At 38.3% G+C, this 20,077-nt stretch overlaps 1 protein-coding gene across 2 annotated transcripts in view; it reads right to left on the bottom strand.

Moving 5' to 3' along the window:
* The window catches only part of TAF4 (TATA-box binding protein associated factor 4), a 69,829-nt gene that overhangs the window by 23,405 nt on the left and 26,347 nt on the right, over positions 1-20,077 (bottom strand). For both annotated transcript variants that reach the window (XM_075118729.1, XM_075118728.1), the window contains exons 3-9: positions 13,636-13,802; positions 12,941-13,060; positions 10,837-10,953; positions 9,628-9,750; positions 8,416-8,505; positions 5,151-5,393; positions 1,394-1,541 (exon numbers count right to left, since the gene is read on the bottom strand). In XM_075118729.1, the coding sequence (XP_074974830.1) occupies positions 1,394-1,541; positions 5,151-5,393; positions 8,416-8,505; positions 9,628-9,750; positions 10,837-10,953; positions 12,941-13,060; positions 13,636-13,802 (1,008 nt within the window). The remainder of the gene's footprint in view (positions 1-1,393; positions 1,542-5,150; positions 5,394-8,415; positions 8,506-9,627; positions 9,751-10,836; positions 10,954-12,940; positions 13,061-13,635; positions 13,803-20,077) is intronic.

Below are 20,077 nucleotides of genomic sequence, written 5' to 3'. Positions count from 1 at the left end.
TGTTCACACAAGAAACTTAATTGCCACAAACCCTATTTATACTACAGATAATCAGAGATATCTGTCCTATGGCCTGCGGACCTACATGGCCCACAAGAGCATTTCATAAGGCCTGCAGCCTGCTTTAACACAATATACTAACAGCAGATTCATCAGCCTTTTGTCATCAGGTTTACATCAGTTTAGGCTTTGTCTACACTGGCAAGGGAAAGACAAAACTTTTGTCATTCAGAAGTGTTAAAACACACACACCCACCCCTGAAAGACAAAAGTTTTGTTGACAACAGTGCCAGTATGAACAGTGCTTTGTCGGCAGGAGTCTCTCCTGCCAACAAACAGCGGCTATTCTGCGCGCCTTTTAGCAACGTGGCTGTAGCTGCACAGCCATGTCACTAAAAGCTGCATAGTGCAGACATAGCTTTAGCTTACACAAGTTTGTAAATAGGCTGTTTATACATACAGTATTGTCTAATACATACAAAACAAGCTGAACTTAAAATATAAAAATCAATACAAGTGACTTTAAATCTTATTAAACTAGGTAAATCTGTTTGGCCCACACAAAGTTGTGCTTAGGTTTATGTGGCCCTCCTGTGTAATAAGATTGGGCAACACTGCTAGAAAAGAGTCAGCTTTTTAAGGAAAAAAAAAAGTGTATTTTGTGTAAGAAAGATGGAGACTTTTTTATTGGAAACAAAAGCAAACCACTAGCTATAGCAACATGAATTTACTACAGTGCCTTGTGCAAAATTAGGAACCAGGATCTTTGCTGACCTCTAGTTTTATTCTCTAACTAGACAGAGGCTTTAACAAGCAACAACCAAATTCTGACTTTGAATGCATTTATCTAGTGGCTTCCTCTAAACTTGATAAAAGATTCACACATATCTAAGGAAAACATTTGGTTCTGAATGATTTAATGAGACACAGCAGTACTTGGCAGTGTTGCCTAGTGCAGTGTTTCTCAACATTTTTGATACAAGCTTGCTGCCTTCCTAAACCATGTCAGGGAGATCTCAGGGACTGGTGCCAATCCATAGACCAGTCATTGAGAAACACTGGCCTAGTGGATAGGGTACTGCACCGGGACTCAGGAAACCTGGGTTCTACTCCTAAATCTGACACTGGCCTACTGGGTAATCTTCAGAATGTCCTTTCACCTCTGTCTCGCTCAGCATCCCCAGCTTTAAAACCCTCCTTTGTCAAACCCCTCAAGATCTAATGATGCAAAGTGCTACATAATAGCGAAGTATTATTAACAGAAAAGTAAAACCTTTCAGCTATACTCATTCCCGAATAATGTAACAATCCTGTTTTAGAAGTGTATTAAGGGTCATTTTTTAAAAGACCCTTCATATTAAAGAACATCAGAGTATCAAAAATATTTTCTTACCTGTCTGAAGTTGGTTCAGTTGAATTTGTTGAGGAGCTGTAAGCATAATACGATTATGTGGTTGCCGCAATGCTACCATAGGGGTTTGTGTCAACGTTACCTGTGGAGGCCTTATCAATGCCCCTCCTTTTTGAGACTGTTGGATAACCTGCCAATAGATTGAGAGGAAATAATGTTAAACTATTTGAGGAACAATGATGCACAAGATGTTAATCAAATGGATAAACCAAATCCTTATGCCAACCTTTAGACTGGTGAATAGACGTGTTTGAGCAAAAGCAAATTATAATCAATACAATCTTCAAGTATTTATTTTTTAACCCTCTTTAGATATACCCTATTTCATGGAAAATTAACAGTCCAGTTGCTGCAGGTTAAATTTCTTCTCTATAGGCAAAAGTCAAAATTAGCCAACTTCTAAAGATATTTAGGGTCAAATGGTCAGCTAAAGTCTCTAAATCTCCATGTGCATGTTCAGATAAGGGTTAAAGTAGCTGAAAATTTGACCCTTAGATAAAAACTTGACTTTAAGACAGTTATTCATGTCTACCTTTCAGAATCACTGTCTCCTTCTCAAAAATAGATGGGAAAACATTTCAAGTGGTGGATTCATGAACTGAAGACAAGTTTAACAGGAAGCTTCTCTTTTTAGCCCACCTGCTCACTGCAACCTGTCAAATTGTGATTCAATGCTACCACAGATGCTAAAGAAAGTGATTTAGCATGAACGAGCTTTTTTGCCGCAACTAGAATTCTTCAGTTTTCAGTAATCCTTTACTACCAAACTGCCACAAAAAGAGAGTTTACGAACTCCTTCCAGACCCAAGATCATAACTTCCATAATTCTGTGACTCTGGCTTTACCTTTGCCCCATATGTTTCTTTATAAACAGTTACTGGGCATGTAGTCTGACTTCTTGTAAGTCAGCAACAAGTATTAAGGACTAAATGATAGATTTAGAATTCTCTTCGGTAGGCTCCAAATGCCTTAATAGAAAGTCAACACACCCGGTTATACATTAGTCAGACTGAACCTATCGGCTACTAAATATTTCTTTCAAGATGGTATCCTAACACTAGGTTTTTTTACTGGATTGTTACAAGCAACTCCCCTTTAGATTTTTTACTGAAAATTCTGAATAGCAAAGACCTTCTAATGTATCAAGTGAAGGTCTAACCCCTGGGAACGTCCAAGGCTTACCTAGTCCTACCACTAATTTGCTATTACCTTCAACAAGTCATTTAACATCACTGTTCCTCAGTCTTCTGGTGTGTAAAACCAGTTATAATCAAGTTTACTTCCTTGTCAGTTCTGAGGATTACTTAATTTAAGAAATCTCTTTGAAAATGTGAAGTGCCAGGCATTTAAGTCAGACCTTTCTTGAACAGAGGAAAACCAGTTATTTAAATGGAGAGAGTATAGCAGGATCAAAGATTCTTCTCTCACACAACAAATCTATAGTCCACTGGATAAACTCTAAGAGTTTACCATTTTCTCCTGCAAGGAAGTTTGGAGTACAGGCTAAGAGAGTTGGAGGCAGATCATTAGTTGAGGGACATATTTGCTGAAAATACTGATTCTGATCAGAGTGCAATACCCTAATTTTGCAATCTGCCTCTTAGGAATCTCAGGAGTTAAGCAGTGAGAAAGCCATCTATCCATTCCAGCCTATTTTTTAAATTTTCCACCTGTCTATGAAAATATTAGTAGAGTCTAAGACATCCACATGGAGTTATGTCCTATTCCCAGAACCACCCATAATCTTTCCTTTTTTCCAAGTGTAGATAGTTGACAGCAAGAGATGCTTTTGGTATTCAAACTAACATCTGAAAGAGATAGTTTTCTATTTGTTAAGATGAAGTTGCTATAGCTTCCACCTTCCCAAAAAAGAGCCCAGGGCACAAAAAGCAAAGTGGATTTTAAATCAGAAGGCATCACCATCATCAAATGAAAGTTTTTGAGAATGATGGTCTATCATGGCCCTCTCCAGAGAATTTGGTTAAGTATCAAATCTACTGCCACTCATCTACGGGATAGCTTTTAAAAATTCAATCATATATCTTAATCACTGCAAAGGCATCCCCTGTAGATAATTAGTTCCACATTTCTATTGCTAGATGTGCTCAAGTTCTCCACAAGTTATCCCACACTGCTACATATTGGTGTGAAGACCACACAACTGATACGCACATATATTCTAGTAAACTAGTAATTGTTCCATTCTAGTAAATATGGTCAGTGCCCCGTTAAACAAAAGAAGAAAATAATTCACACATTATGCTTAATTTTCATTATGCTTTCCCAGACTGCCGATAGGTCATAGTGAATCACAGAAATGTAGGCCTAGAAGGGACCTTGAGAAGTCATTAAATCCAGTGCCCTGCACTGAGACAGGATGAATTCATTTGTCTAAAGGAAATAAACAAATAATGCCTTTCTACAAAGATGCTATTAGTATTACAATTTCTGCCGCCTGCCCTCAATCCCTCAAATTCTGGACAGAAGTAGCTTCTAAGCAGACATGACAATAAATATCAATACTGGCCAATACACTACTAAATATAAATTATCTATATAAATAATCTTCAAACCCATCTGGAAAAACCACCATAAATACAGAACAATACTTTGCTGCCTCAAGGAGAAGGGATTCTACATCATCAGATTTGGTTTCTTCCTTTTCTGTTATCACTATTATCTTTATGTGCATTCCAGAAAATTGACCAAAGCAAAAGAGGAAGCACGGCCTTGTCATTAGTGTTAATGTGGACTGGGCCTGGAGACCTCCAGATTCTTGCTCTGCCACAAAGTTTCTTGTGTGACCTTGGGCAAAATATCAATCTCTCTGGCTACATTTACACAGCCTGTGGGAGCAAGCCTCCCAGCCCAGTTTGACAGACTTGAGCTAGTGAGGCTCATGGTAACATTGTAAAAATAGATATGTAGACAGCACTTTGAAGTTGCAGCATAGAGCCCAAAACCAGCCTAACCCTCAACTTCGAAGTGCTGTCTACACACCTATTTTTAAAGCACTAACATAAGCCCCACAAGCACAGAGTCTGTCAAATCAGAGGAGGCATGCTCCCACAGGCTGTGTAGACGTCCCCTCTGCGCCTCAGTAATACTTCCCTACATCACAGAAGTATTGCAAGGATAATATTTTAATCACTGTAACCATATTATGGTGATAAGTGCCACGTTAGTACTCAAAATAGATGTGAATACTTTTGTATTTTCTCTGGACAATTCGAAGTTTAACATGAGCACGTGGTAGACTGGTCTATTACAATATGTTGATCAAGTCCCTTAGAATGATATCAAAATTGTGTTATAACGGGCTTTTGTTAAATGGAATATTAATATTCTTTCCCATCTCTGATTAATACAAGCTACCAAATGATCTACATTCCTAAAAAAGCCACAAATCGTGTAACCTAGATTTAAAAAAAAAAAAAAAAAACATCCTACAATACTTTATCATTACACAGGCCTAAAATCTGCATCAGTTTTTATTTAAAACAATTCTAAGAATTTACGACCTGGCTCTGCATTGACTGAAAGAATTTGCTGATTTTTTATTTTTAATAATTAGGAAATGATAGAGGACTTTGATCATTGCTGTATTTAAAATACATTATTTTCTTCTTAGCAGTTACCTTCTTTAAATGTTCACAGAAAGGTCTCTGGCTGAGTTAAACTGTGAAGAATAGTCATTACACTTCAAAAGCCAATACATGATGCACTTCGGTTTACGTACCAGTGGTGTAGGTTGCCCTTGTTTGCCAACCCCAACTTGCGTAGGCTGAGTTAGACTAATTACAGGCTGTTGGAGAGTACTTGTTACAGTGGCAGTGGCCTTCCCCGCTGTGCGCTGAACTGAGCTGCTCAGCATCACAGCTGTCAGCGCAGTTGTTGCTTGCGTTGTGGGCTGCTGCTGTTGACTTTGCTGAATGAAAGCGGCCGAGTCTGGGGTTAACTGTCTCAAGGCAGGTAAACTCCTCTGAAGAAAAAAAGAGGATGAAAGAATTTACTTTCACATAACTATGGTGAATTCTGGTTCAGTTAAAATTTTTCTGAGCACAGAAATCCTAGACCACCATGGAGCTCTAACAGGAACTATGCAGCTATTATCTAAAATAATAAAAAAAGAATCAGTGTATTTAATCTCAAACAGTCAAAAATGTGTCTGGTTTTACAGTTAAAACATCATACGTGTGACCCAAGGACCTCTGGATACCATCTAACAGAAGACACGGGTATAAGGATCCCCTGGGTTCATCAAGAAAATGTAATGTAAGGTCTAATAAAAGCCTGTATCATACTGGTCATCATAATCATTGTAAGATGTATATATGGAGAATGTGAGAAGTTACATACATATATACATACACACACACGCACACACTTTATATATATAAAAAACACACACACATACACACACTGAAAATTATGTTCTCTAGGCATTGAAGTTAAAATGCTGACCATTCAACAGTAGCCTACCTTGAGACAAAATTCTCCAGATAGGAAGTGGGACACATCTCCTTGGTGGACCACTGTATGTCTCACAATGGAAGTCTATTAGCATACTGAGTCAAATGCTAACAGAGAGCTTGCAGAAACTTCAGAAAGAAATTAACAGGAAGAGTAAAACACGGAGTGTGGGGAATCCTGTTTTTCAGATGAAGATCAAAGGGCTTATAAAGTGTATCTTGGGGTGCAAAAAGACACTTCCACTGGTGAAGACAAACTGCCTGCAGGCTTGATCTGACTAAAGGGGCAACCTCAACCATCCTGGTTGAAAATGCTGGGAAAAGGACTTGGGGTATCTTGTAGAAGACAGGAGATTGTCTTGAGTTAAGTTTAGGTTATAGAAAGTTAGGCTTTTGTTTTATATATAACCATTTGTTTCCAGTATTCTTTCCGTCATTTACATCGCTGTTCTTTGATAAGTTTATTCTTGCTTTCACTATAAATATAGATCCCGAGTTGAATCTTGCAAGCTAGTCCGTACTATTTCTTTGGGAGGAGAGGATCTGAGAGTTCTGTGAGTATTCAGTGGAATAGGGGCTGAGCATGCCAAAGGGATGCTCTGAGGACTTAGGAGTCCTGGCGTGCCTAATCACTATCTGATACAGAGATAGCGAGGCCTGGAAGGTGGAGCATGTGTTGCCAGAGGCTGATGGAGTCAGCATGAGGAAGTCTTATCTGTGTTAAGGGCAGGTAGTAGCAAAGTACTGCCAACCTGGATTAACAGGGTGACTTGCCCCAGGAGCTGGTGAGCCTGGAGCTAAACCAATCTGGTTGAAGAATGGCTCCACCCAAGAGGAATGAAGTGATTCCTGTGTAAAAAGGAGCCAGGATTAAAGTAGTAATAAAGAGCAGATAGGGAAAGAGATGGACAGAAAGTCAGAGCAGGATAGGAAGCTCAGAGTAGGGAGGAAAGCGCTCGAGCAAGGAGGGAACCTGACTAGACAGGAAAGAGACTGGGAGACCCAGACGGAAAGCAAAAAGCCTCAAGGTAGGAAGTGGCCCAGGAAAAACTGCAACACAGGTAAAGGAGCAGATGTCACTGTTCAGTACAGGGCCCTGGGCCCAGGGCAAAGGTGGGACAGGATTCCCCTACCAGCCCCAGTGAAAGGGGTTGCAGGCTGAACCTCAGACAGGCTAAGAAACAGCCCCAAAGAGGGCAGAAGGATCTGTTTTGTGTTAAGACTTTGAGATTTTGTTTTTAGTTTGGACAGTTCTGACTTAAGAGGGTGACCCAGCCAGAGGGCTAGGTCACTGGAAGAGGAATTACTATAGCACCAGAGCAACAGTTGCCAGGGTGCACTAGCCCAGTGAGAGAGCTGCGACACCATGCCTGGCCACAGGGGGGCATCTAGTGCTGAGTGGACTGATACATCTCGGTATCCCCTCCTCCAGCAGTGAAGCATCACAGTATGGTAACGCTGCTCGAAGATTTTAGAATCCTAAACCACAATTTTCCATTTGCTACATAGGTCAGAGATTTCCTTATATATCAAAGGCAGGAAAAGGCAATAACAATGTTAAGTGCTTAGCTATGCAGCCTTAAGAGACAGGAAATGCCAAAGTGCAGGCTGCACATGCAACCTTAACTCTGCCCCCCTTAAACATTTATACAGTCAAACACTGTTATTGTGTGCTCCTTGTCCTCCCAAGCCTCCTCTTTTTGTAGTTTTCCTTGTTGCACTTTGTGTAATTTTAGCTTGCAAGTTCCTTTGGGGCACGTATAGTGACGTTCTACTTGTTCTGTGAGGTGCCTACCACACTTTTGGGTTCCAGAGACAATAATCATGATTACATAAGTATTTATGAAAAGTACCAGCTAGACAGCCCTGGAAAGTATATTTTCTGGTTTATCCATAAAACACAACAGCAGAAGCACCAACAGTGCAAGTTTCCCCATACTGCTCCATCAGAGTGCTTCGAGCTTGTTCCTCTGAGATCACTTCTACGAATGAGAGAATACATCAGTCTCCATGCTATTCAATCCTTGGGTCTACCTGCCAAGGCTGCACTAGGGTGACCAGACAACAAATGTGAAAAATCGGGGTGGGGGGTAATAGGAGCCTATATAAGAAAGAGACCCAAAAACTGGGACTGTCCCTATAAAATTGGGACATCTGGTCACGCTGGGCTGCACACTAAGGTGCAAATTGCTTGAAGGGTTTTGCACCGTGCAGAGATAAATGGCTTTGATCATTGAAAAGAATAATTACGTTCCAGATTTCTCACAAAAATAACTTAGCCATTACAGTGGAACCTGTGTTCATTTAGTACAGTTAAAATATTGGAGGGGTGCGGGGGGCAGAAATCTCAGGAGACTGGGAAGCAAAACATGTATTTGTGTATTTTAAAGGATCTTTTTAAAAATCTGATCAGGTAACATTTAAAACATGCACGCATATTGTTCTAGAAGAGCATCTTTCTCATTAAATTGATGTGCTCCTGCTCAGATAAGCACGGAAAGATAATAAAAGAATATGGAACTTATGAATTACCTTCAGGAAAGGCACAAGGTAAGGTTGAGGTGAAGAATTAAGTTCTCGGTACAGCCTGCTGGTAAAATCTTCTGCTTCAATTTTTCCATCCTATGAAACAAAATAGATATTCAAATTCACCAAATAAATGAACTCTGGACATTAAGGCCCACACCTATTTCTAAAGGTCAACTAATTTTTTAAAAGTAAGTTGTCATTTCCATCGTGGCTGGCTATTTTTATCTATCAGGAGTATTATGGTCATATACATTTTGTAGAGTGCAACTGTGAAATACAAGTTACACCAGTCTCAGACAATTAACCAACCTAGACCAGATCAAAAATTCCACAGCCCTGATTGATTTAGAGAGTGGAAACTGAATTGCAACATTACTTGAAAGTTTTAATATTATGAATAGATCCTAACACACAACTTTCCTTTTGGTCCACAAAAAGCACATTCAGTTTTAAAAATTCATAGGCTATACAATTTTGCCAGGTATTCTACAAATACTAAAAATTTCATCTTTTTTAATATTGGTATGTAATGTTATTGTCCAAAAATACAGCTATAAATAAGAAATTATGAATTTTCATACTCAGAGCATAATAATGGGCCTTTAATTAAAAAATCCTTATACTTGTTAATACCACCTTAGATCAGTAAAACGTTTAGAATTTGAAACTCTAATTTAAATATTCACCATTCATACTGCATTATTTTTGCATTCCACTTATCTCATATCATGACAGTAGGCTAATCAGTTGCACATTCTAGTACAGTGGTTCTCAAACTTTTTTTTTTTTTTTTTTTACACACTAGTGACCCCTTTCAAATAGCAAGCCTCTGAGTGCGACCCCCCCCCCACCTTATAAATTAAACACACTTTTTAATATATTTAACACCATTATAAATGCTGGATGCAAAGCGGGTTTGGGGTGCAGGCTGACAGCTCATGACCCCCCATGTAATAACCTCACAACCCCGAGGGGTTCCGATCTCCAGATTGAGAACCCCATTCTAGTACAATGGTAGGATATCTGCATTGCAAATGTTACAGGAAACTTTTGGGTTTAAAAAAGTCCATTTTAATTAACAAGAAAAACCATATGCAGAATATCTACTTATCTTAGGTTTTATAAAACCCTGTTTTTCGTAAAACTTAATTTAGTGAATTAAAAATTTAGCCAGCATCTCTTGATTTCTCAGTAGTTTTAATGAGCTTTTCTTACCAACAAGTTTTGTACTAGCTCTTTCACGTTAGCTGTAGTCTCTGAAGACTGTTTTCCAGATGAAGCCAGTTTTATTAATGTGGATAGAAAATTCTTGCATTTCTTCACATTCTCCATAGTTTCCTATTGGGGAGGGAAAAGAAAGTTAGGCAGAATAAGAGGAAGGCAAGATGTGCCTCTTCAGTTGGAAGTTTACCGGACATGCTTTTTTACATGATGGTATAAAAAAAATAAGCAGCAAATATTTTATTCCTACCAAAAAGTTTGTCATATGGGAAGCACTGGTTTCAAAGTGACCTGGGGACTTCCAGTTCCCGCTACCCTGAAATATGAAAGCACCACACAGGTGATACTCTCAAAGGCCGGGTGCTTCCAAAGTGGTTGCGTGCTCTAATGGTTGCTTACAAAGAAAGAACTCCTTTGGCTTACGACCTGGTTGTGGTCTGTGAGGTGCAAGGTCCTCTGACCCCTTAGATCTTTCTGCTGTAGCCCCACAACACACAGAATATTAGCTAAGATTTTACATATCAGATAGTGTGACGTGTATAATAAAATTGACAGAATGTTTGCAGGTGTGATGCAATGAAACATTTTATATTTCAATTATGAAAACATAGTAATTTACAATTATGTTTGAAGTTGGTGTGCATATAAGATATTTAGGGAATGGAAGTCAAGACCACACCATATAACCTCATGCTTAAATAGTGTATTATAATAGGAGAAGCAAGTAGGTATTGATGCTTATCTCCTTATAGAACAAAGGGCACTCCAGCTTGATTCTGTCTCTTATGCCATCACTCACTGCCTATCTTGAAGATATTTGATATATATCTTGAACCAGGAATTCTTGAGTTCTAATCCTATTCGGACACTAAATAAATCACAGTGATTTGCCCATGTCCCAGAGGGCAGTCAAAGTGCTTTGAAGAGTTCTATATAAATGCTACATTACCAACCATAAAGAAAGGTTGTTATAAATCAAAAAATTCAGCTCATTCTTGCTTACAAGTATCCTAAATTATATTTTTTCTGCTAAATTTCATTATTTGCTGTAAGACCAATAACTCAAGGGAACTCAGTCTTGATTTGCTCCTTACTCTGATAATGTTACATTTACTTACGTGTATGTACACCAGGTGTATAATGAGAACAGTAGCACAGAATTTTAAACATATGTATAGTTTGAGCTGGTAACCATGATCTTACTGTGGCAGCAGTAGAGGTTGCTGTTGCTCCTTGCACAGTTCTCTGAGTTCCAGTCTGTACAGCTGTGGCTGTACCTAATGCAGTTGTTTGTGCGGTACCACCCAGAACAATCTGAGGCTGTAGAGAATACAGACATGGGTTATCCCTTTTGGAGTGTGTGAAAATCTGTCTTTGTACCACATAACCGAAGGAGAAGGAATAACCAAATCACAGAACTATGGAACATCCTTCACAGCTGCTATAAAAAACCAAAACTGGTACTGATAGTATCAGCCATCTGTCGCAGTTCAAAGAAAGAACCACCAGATGGCAGAACACACTACATATTTAAAACTGAAAATACTGAAAGTTGATTAAAGAATACATGAGTTTTGGTTACAGGATAAAAGAAAGTATAACACTGAGCGTGAAAACATGCTCAAATCCCAAAGCATTATTAAGCTAGTGCTATATTTCTGCTACCTAGACATCCAAAGTTGTTTACCTGTTTCCCTCACCTGCCATTCCTCCCGAAAGGAGGATTTGGTTTTTTTAGAAGGCATAATGGGTAAAGACTTCACTCTCAGTTGTTTCTATTACCTTTTGGTTGAATAGCTGGAGAGAATAATTTTCTTCATAAAGTTATACAAAACTCATTGAATATGCCTCTAAAATTAATCTAACGCACAGAAAAATCCAAGTTTTTTTGTATAATATTATTTTTAATTTGAATATTCCTTTAAAAAAATGGCTGTAGTGGTAGAACCCTTCAGCCAGATTCTGAAATTTAGGGAGAACATGCAGAAGAGGGAGACGAGCTCTTTCAAACAATTTAGTAGTTCCAAGCATGTTTTAAACAGACAAAACAGCGAACGATGCAGAAATAACGTCTTTAAAGAACTAAAATTATAACTAGATCCTTCTTTCGTCTATACTACTTGCCTGTTGGCTTTCAAGGTGTATTTCTAAACTACTGATGACAATGCCTTTGCATCAAGAAAATAATTGCACATTAGGACTAGTTTTCAGCATTTGTATTAATAGCCCATTTATCAAAAGTTACTCTTCTGTACTATACAAGGTACCCAAGAGAAGGCACTCTAGATTTTTCAAAGCAATGTTTCATTGTGTTTTGGGAGGAGGGGAAGGAGAAGATTACCCAACTTACACCGCTGTTAGGAAAATGGAAGAACGAAGTGAAAACCATTGTGTGTTCACTCCAAAAGGCAATGAAGACAGAGTGAATTTGCTCATCCAGCACAAGAGTAGTGAAAATGAGGGAGGCACTATTGCATAAAAGAAGGCTCAAATCTGGAAAGGCCACTGCAGATTCTTCCCCCTCAGTATAGGCTAAAATTAGGTTAAAGGGGAACAAGAACTGTGCACTTGGTGCTCAGTGTAAAGGAGGGGAACGTTTAAGAAAACCCTTAATTGATTCATCTGTTGTCAGGTTAAAGGGGAAAGAAAGCATGAAAAAATGAAGGTTAGGATGTAGGAATCAGATGGTATCAGTACTGCATATAACATTCCATCCCTACTTTCAGATTTTCTTGGTGGTGTGGTTAGAAAGTGTGAGTCACCCTATCAGTCAGGCTGAACTTAGGACAGAGTCCCCCAAGTTGAGGAGGCACCATGAGACATCCTTGAGGCATACTGAATCCCTGTGGATACATAAAAACCAAAAGCAGAAGAGCTGGAGGCGGGAGACGATAAAGCAATGGTATGAAAAGGTAAAAGAAGAATTACAGGGGAGGAGGAAGTTTAGAATAAGAACCCTTTAAAAAGCTTAAGGAGAGACAATAATGGAACTATAGTCCTGTAGCATCAAAGAGGGTTTCAAATCCAAAGAGAAACGTGTGTCTGTTCCTTTGGAGGAAAGCACAGAAGGTATTTTAAACAAACACAGGACTTTCAAAAAGAAAGTTGACTTTGAAAGGAATGTTGCTGAGTAGCTGAAGTCTAAAATCTGACATAGTTGAAGATTATCAGACATTTTAGGGAGTGGAGAAAAGTGTCCTATGTACTCTAAGTGCTCACCCAGAGATATTCCCAAACAGAATTTTACTCCAAGTTATTTTTGCAATTCATAGCTTCATTGTTCATATGTATGTTTCTACAAACTCACCTGCACTACAGGAGGACGCTGTAACGTTGTTGTGGGCTGTACAGTTGTCTGAGCCTGAGACACCTGCTTGATTATAGTAGTTGGTGTCACCTGCCGTGCAATTATAGGCGTTCCAGGAGCCTACAAAAGAATCCAAACTATGTTAGAGTTTGAACATAAGAACTGCAATACAAGACCAGAGGAATGGTTCATCTAGTCCAGTACCCTGCCTCTGATAGCAGCCAGTAGAAGATACTTCAGAGGAAGGTGCAAGAAACCCCATAGCGGGCTATTATGGAACAACCTGCCAATAGGATTTTTTTTACCCTATTTAATGTAACCATGGTGGTCTCAGACATAGAAATACCTAATCCTTGAAACAAAAAAATCATGCTAAGCTCTTGGCCTCAATGACTTATTATGGCAATGAGCTCCATGGGTTAATTATGCATGGTCTAAAAGTATTTCTTTTAATTAGTTTTAAATTTACTGCCAGCCAACTGCAGTGAAGATCAGTTTCAGTGAAAACCAGCCGAAGTGTAACACACTAGGGTTGGGGCGCTATGGCAGTGCTGTTTGGGGAAGCTTGTACAGCACTGCCTTGACTTATTACTGCCTAGAACCAGCATTATTAGTCCCTCGCTTTCCTAAGGACTACATTCACAGACATATTTAAGGAAAATGATTTTCTTACTTATGTAAAGTGAGAAACTCACCGGCACCGTTGATATCTGTACTGGTGGTGCACTGGTAGGCGTTGCAGGACGAGGAGTCATGGTATTCTGGGGCTGGGACTGGGCATGTGCCTGCGCCTGCATTTGTGCCAAGGCTTGTTGAGGGATCATCAGTAACTGTCCATTTTCGCTACGCACAAGGACCATGCCTGCGAAAAAAGAAAGAGGTCAAGAAATATTCTGCACACGCAAATGGCTACAGAACAAAAAGGGAACAGCTCTAAATATCTTTAAAAAGCCCAACACATTTGAAATTAGCAGGTACACTGGAATGTATATCCAACTGTGAATAGTCTGGATTCGCACAAAACTGGTTTATAAAATTTTATATAAAGAAAAATTAAATATCCCAACGCTCATCATAAAATCTCGATTAAAACTAAAGAACATTTCTGTCGTCAGTCTATCAAGTTATGGTACAATACTACATGCACATAATATACAATACCATAAACATTCCACATGGCTAAGAGGTTAAAACGAGTAATCCTGAAAATATCTTAGTTATTCTTTTCTGACTTTAAAGCATTCACTTTTATGAAGTGCTTCAATTGAAAGAAAATCCTGTCATTAAACCAGATTCCCATTAGCCTGGCTTAAAAAAAGTTATCAGAAACTTCTAAATTAATTTTCCATAACAATTTTAGCAATGAAAATGGTTATAAAATCATAATCCCTCTCAAGAGCATCTGTAACAGATGGTACTGTGCTGCATTACACCCCAAAAGATAAATAAAATAGAGAGGGCAATGAGGCAGTCATTCCCTGTTCAGTCACATATCCAAACACTTAACTCAACTGGATAGTTGTTGAGAACCAGACTAAGTGTTCGATTTTCAGATGGTAGCTGCTATGTTTGTTTTTGTAACCAGGGCCTGGGATATCTAACCAAAACATTTCCCCAGTGCTTATTAATTTTGTGTGCTACAGTCAGGCCAACAGGAGCAGTCAGTCCTCAGCACCTCTGAAGAAGCCCAAGGAGTCAAGTTGGGGACCCAAAAATAGTGGCAAAAAAAACAACACCAGTTAACATTTCTAAAAGTTTTGGCTTAAGTGAAAAACTGCACCTACATTTATTTGCATGCACACAAAAAATAGAGGTGTTATTAAGATCAGAAAACTAAATCTTAGGCCTTGTCCAAAGTTGGGTTGACATAAGCTGCCTTACATCAACCTAACTAAGCACCTACACTAAAATGTAGCTCCCTACCAATAAATCGCTCCCTACACCAACGTAATAACTCTACCTCTGTGAAAGGTGTAGCACTTAGGTTGATTTAGTTAGGTCAATCCAGTATCCATATAGACACCATATTGCTTACATCACACTGCTCCATTTCAGACTATTCTGGCTGTCAGCACCCCACAATGGCAGGGTTCAAACTGTCAGCACCTCACACTGACAGTGAAATCAGTGCAAGAGCTCCTGGTGAGGATACACACTGCCGATAGAAGCGTAGTGTGGACATGCGAAAACAATTTAATTACTATGGTGGCTGTACGTTGACGTAACTTAAGTCAACTTTATTTTGTAGTGTAGACTCAGCCTTACGTGTCACTTAGCAAATAAGTTAGAGCATTCTAGATCTCCATCTATAGCTGAAGATCTGTTCTAAGGCACTTTTAGAAGATGAGACTCTGAAATGGTCATGCTCTAGGTTGCTTTTCTAAACAATTCAACACATCTGTATGTGGACAAAGATGTCACACCATTTTCTTGGCATGTTTTCAATCTAGTGCTCTCAAACTAAACACACTTGTTTAATTTCTCCACCAGAGGACTTCAAAAGATAAAGATGACATATTGAATTCAGACTGGTTTTCCTCTATATATCCTCACACTGCAATTTAAAAAACACTGATCTCCAAGATTTCAGAGTAGCAGCCGTGTTAGTCTGTATTCGCAAAAAGAAAAAGAGTACTTGTGGCACCTCAGAGACTAACACATTTATTTGAGCATAAGCTTTCGTGAGCTACAGCTCACTTCATCGGATGCATCTTTGATCTCCAAGAGTTATGCAGTTACCTCTCTTCACAGAAGCAAATCAATACAAAAAGAATTTAAGATAGTTTTCATCAACAAGGGGCCAATTTAAATGACGTCCCTCAACTAGTGTCCAGTTATGACCACTGCACACAATGAGAGTTATACCACAAAACGTGAATATTTTAAGTGTATTTTTCCTGAGGAAAAGTTACTCGTTTTTTCAACGAATATAATCTTGCAAATCATGGATTTTAATTGGATTTAGTTTCTACATCAGATTACAAAGAAAAACATTTTCTAGCTAATCAATTAAAAGCAGCATAAAACCTTTCACTTGTGTCATTACTTAGATTTTATCCTGCTATGTTTATGCTTGCGGAGCTTAGAGACACGGTAAAACAACCGCTAAACTTTCACGCGAGTAATATCTTATAAAGCAACATTACTTCAGTACAGAAAATTTTGAATACTCAACCGGGTCAAATTCTCTGTTCACTTTTAACTGCTGTCAGAACCTCCATTGAATTTTTCCTCTCTATCACCCTTTATATACTATACTGATCACTGCAAAAATGGACAATTTCAGAATGTTTTTGAATGAGTAGAAAACGATAAAATACAAACTTGTTCACATCCTCAATGAGTAATTATATATAAAATATTTATATATAAATATTATATTTAATGTGTCACTACACAAACTGAACTTGACATTTTATTCCAGTGTGTAAATGTGAAATATTGGGCAACAAATCCATTTCACCCATTGCTTGGTCACATCTTACACTAATCAGATCTGGAAAGAAACATTGAATCAGTAGAATTGAATAAGATTATTTTCATTTTAATCAAACTCCTGCTATACTTATAAACACACCAAGTGCCACGTTCAAGACAAATGCAGTTTCTTGTGACAAATTAGGAAATTTCATCTGGCCTTATCAATTGGTAAAAAATTAAACTACAAATCCTTCAGTGACAAAGGCCATTACCTTGCATGTGCATGTGATGGACTTAGTTCTTACAATTCACAACTTTTGAATTCATCCAAAAAAATATAAAATTAACTTAAACTTCTGTTCCCCTCCCCCCAGAAAGAGAAACCGTGAGTGATTCCACCCTATAATGGATTCCACCTATATAATGCCATAACTCTTGGCATTGCCCTACTAGTGCAAAGAGGGTTTAAAACAGTCCTAAAGGGGTGGGTTGGGGATGGTGCCCTTGCATGGGGGGGCTCTCCAGACAGTACAGAGCCAACATAGCCAGCTCTATCCTACTTGTTCCAGGCCCCACCTTGGTATAGGGGCCACGCTCATTGCATGGCTGGAGTGTGCTGTACTTTTATGGTCCTAGGCTGGCAGAACTGCACCTAGGACACATTACTGTCAATAAGGGCTATCAGGCGATTAATTTTTTTAATCACAATTAATCGCACTGTTAATAGAACACCATTTATTTAAATATTTTGGAGGTTTTCTGCAACACAGGATACGAAGTTTACAGTACTCACTTTATATTTATTTTTATTACAAATATTTGAACTGTAAAAAAACAAAAGAAATAGTATTTTCAATTCACTTAAGTACTGTAGTGCAATCTCTGTCGTGAAAGTTAAACTTACAAATGTAGAATTACGTACAAAAAAACTGCATTCAAAAATAAAACAATGTAAAATATTAGAGCCTAAGTCCACTCAGTCCTACTTCTTGTTCAGCCAATCGCTCAGATAAACAAGTTTGTTTACACTTGCAGGAGATGCTGCTGCCTGCTTCTTGTTCACAATGTCACCTGAAAGCGAGAACAGGCATTCGCATAGAACCGTTGGTAGCCGACGTCACAAGATATTTACATGCCAGATGCGCTAAAGATTCATATGTCCCTTCATGCTTCAACCACCATTCCAGGGGACATGTGTCCATGATGAGGATAGGCTCTGCTCAATAACAATCCAAAGCAGTGCGGACTGACGCACGCTGATGTTCATCATCTGAGTCGGATGCCACTAGTAGAAGGTTGATTTTCTTTTTGGTGGTTCAGGTTCTGTAGTTTCCACTTTGGAGTGTTTTAAGATTTCTGAAAGCATGCTCCACACCTGGTCCCTCAGATTTGGGAAGGCACTTCAGATTCTTAAACCCTGGGGTGAGTGCTGTAGCTATCTTTAGAAATCTCACATTGGTACCTTCTTTGCATTTTGTCAAATCTGCAGTGAAAGTGTTCTTAAAACAAACAACATGTGCCAAGTCATCATCTGAAACTACTAGATCATGAAATACATGGCAGAATGTGGGTAAAACAGAGCTGGAGACATACAATTCTCCCCCAAGGAGTTAAATCAGAAATTTAATTAACGCATTATTTTTTTAACAAGCGTCAACAGCACATCGTCTGGAATGGTGGCCGAAGCATGAAGGGGCATATGAACGTTTAGCATATCTTGTAGCCAACATTGCAAGGTATTTATTTGGCAAAGTTCCATGCGAACACCTGTTGTCACTGTCTGGGGACATTGTAAATAAGAAGTGGGCAACATCATCTCCCATAAATGTAAACAAACTTGACTGTCTTAGTGATTGGCTGAACAAGAAGTAGGACTGAGTGGACTTGTAGGCTCTGAAGTTTTACATTGTTTTGTTTTTGAATGCAGTTATGTAATGAAAAAAACTACATTTGTAAATTGCATTACAGCAGGAGTTCTCAAACTGGGGGTCGGGACCCCTCAGGGGTTGCAAGGTTATTAAATGGGGGTCGCGAGTTGTCTGCCTCCAACCCAAACTATGCTTTGCCTCCAGCATTTATAATGGTGTTAAATATATAAGCAAGTGTTTTTAATTTATAAGGGGGGATGGTCACACTCAGAGGCTTGCTATGTGAAAGAGGTCGCCAGTACAACAGTTTGAGAACCACTGCACTACAGTACTTGTGTGAGGTGAACTGAAAAATACTATTTTGTTCATCATTTTTACAGTGCAAATATTTGTAATCAAAAATAATATAAAGTGAGCAGTGTACACTTTGTATTCTGTGTTGTAATTTAAATCAATATTTGAAAATGTAGAAAAATATCCAAAAATATTTAATACATTTCAATTGGTATTCTATTAAAACTGCAATTCATTTTTTTAATCGCTATTATTTTTTTTAATCGTTAATCACGTGAATTAGCTGCGATTAATCGACAGCCCTACTGTCAACCTAAGTCAGAACCACCTTAAGGCTCCTCTATTTCACACTCACAGGACAGAAAGTGGGTGAAAGAAGGGAGGGAGAAACAGACACCAAATGGAGCTGTGGTCCACCTGAAGATCAAGCCCATTAAAGTATAATTCCTGTTCTGAGAGCTAACAAGCAGAATTGGAACATGCATATGCATTATATAGAATAACTATACTAACTACCTGAAACCTACAGTTGTGAAACATACTGCAAACAGGCAATAGAATACATACCAAGTAAGTTTGACCTCTGGAATGATGGAGGCAAAAATAAATTTTAGGCACAATTTGTACAAAAGGCTAGAAATTCACATTTGGCAATTAAAACCTTGAACCTGAAAAATGGAGAAGCACTATCTCTTCTATTACTTTCCACCCTACCTGGCTATTGAAAGCTTGATCTTCAACTGCAAATTCAAAGGGCTTGTTTAAGTAACAATATAAATTATTTTAATATAGTTTTTGTATTAGTTTAATATAGTTTATCTTTTTAAAGTAATTCAAATAAACTTACTGATCTAAAGTTAGTCTGTTGATCTAGTTGGTAGATAGTTACTCTGGAGAGACACATACTGTGGTATTGATACAAGTTAATCCTCCTTGTATTTGGGTTATAACAGGATTATTTATAAATTGTCCTGTTCACCTATGGTGCTATAAAAATTAATAATGTTAATAATAAATTACAGAAACAGCCAGTGTCAACATAAGACTAGAAAAATACTGTAAGATTAATCAGGTTGTAACCTTGCTACAATCCTATACTAAAATCTAAGTGCCTGAAATTGCTCAAATTAAAAATTGTTAGTATTTTGATAATTTATGAAGATGTACAAAATTATTCAAAGACGTTTCAAAGAAAGAACTTTTAGTGTGGAAATCTTAGCCTCCAAATAAAGTTAATCAGTAATACAATGCTAGCATACCTTACGTTGATATGGAGTCTTGGCTAAGAGAAAAGTGTGGGTTTTTTTTTTTTTTTCAATTGAACTAGCTTAACTCATCAAAACAGGACCCTAGTTGTTATAACTTGCTAAAAATCAAGCTGAAGGTGTAAAACTGTCTACATAAGTGTAGCGTGGGGTTTTCAATCAAGTTAAACTGGCTCAACAGAGCAAACTTAATTGGAAAAAAAAACAACTTTTTCTAGTCTAGACAGAGCCCGTTAGTCTAAACTACAGACAAGTCTACGCTACATCGCTGCAGCTGTGCCACTGTAGTA

The sequence above is a fragment of the Caretta caretta genome, chromosome 13 (genome assembly GCF_965140235.1).
Source record: "Caretta caretta isolate rCarCar2 chromosome 13, rCarCar1.hap1, whole genome shotgun sequence".
In the NCBI taxonomy this organism is placed as follows: domain Eukaryota; kingdom Metazoa; phylum Chordata; order Testudines; family Cheloniidae; genus Caretta; species Caretta caretta.
The sequence above is the reverse complement of the archived record's forward strand: the minus strand, read 5'-3'. Positions and strand labels throughout refer to the sequence as shown.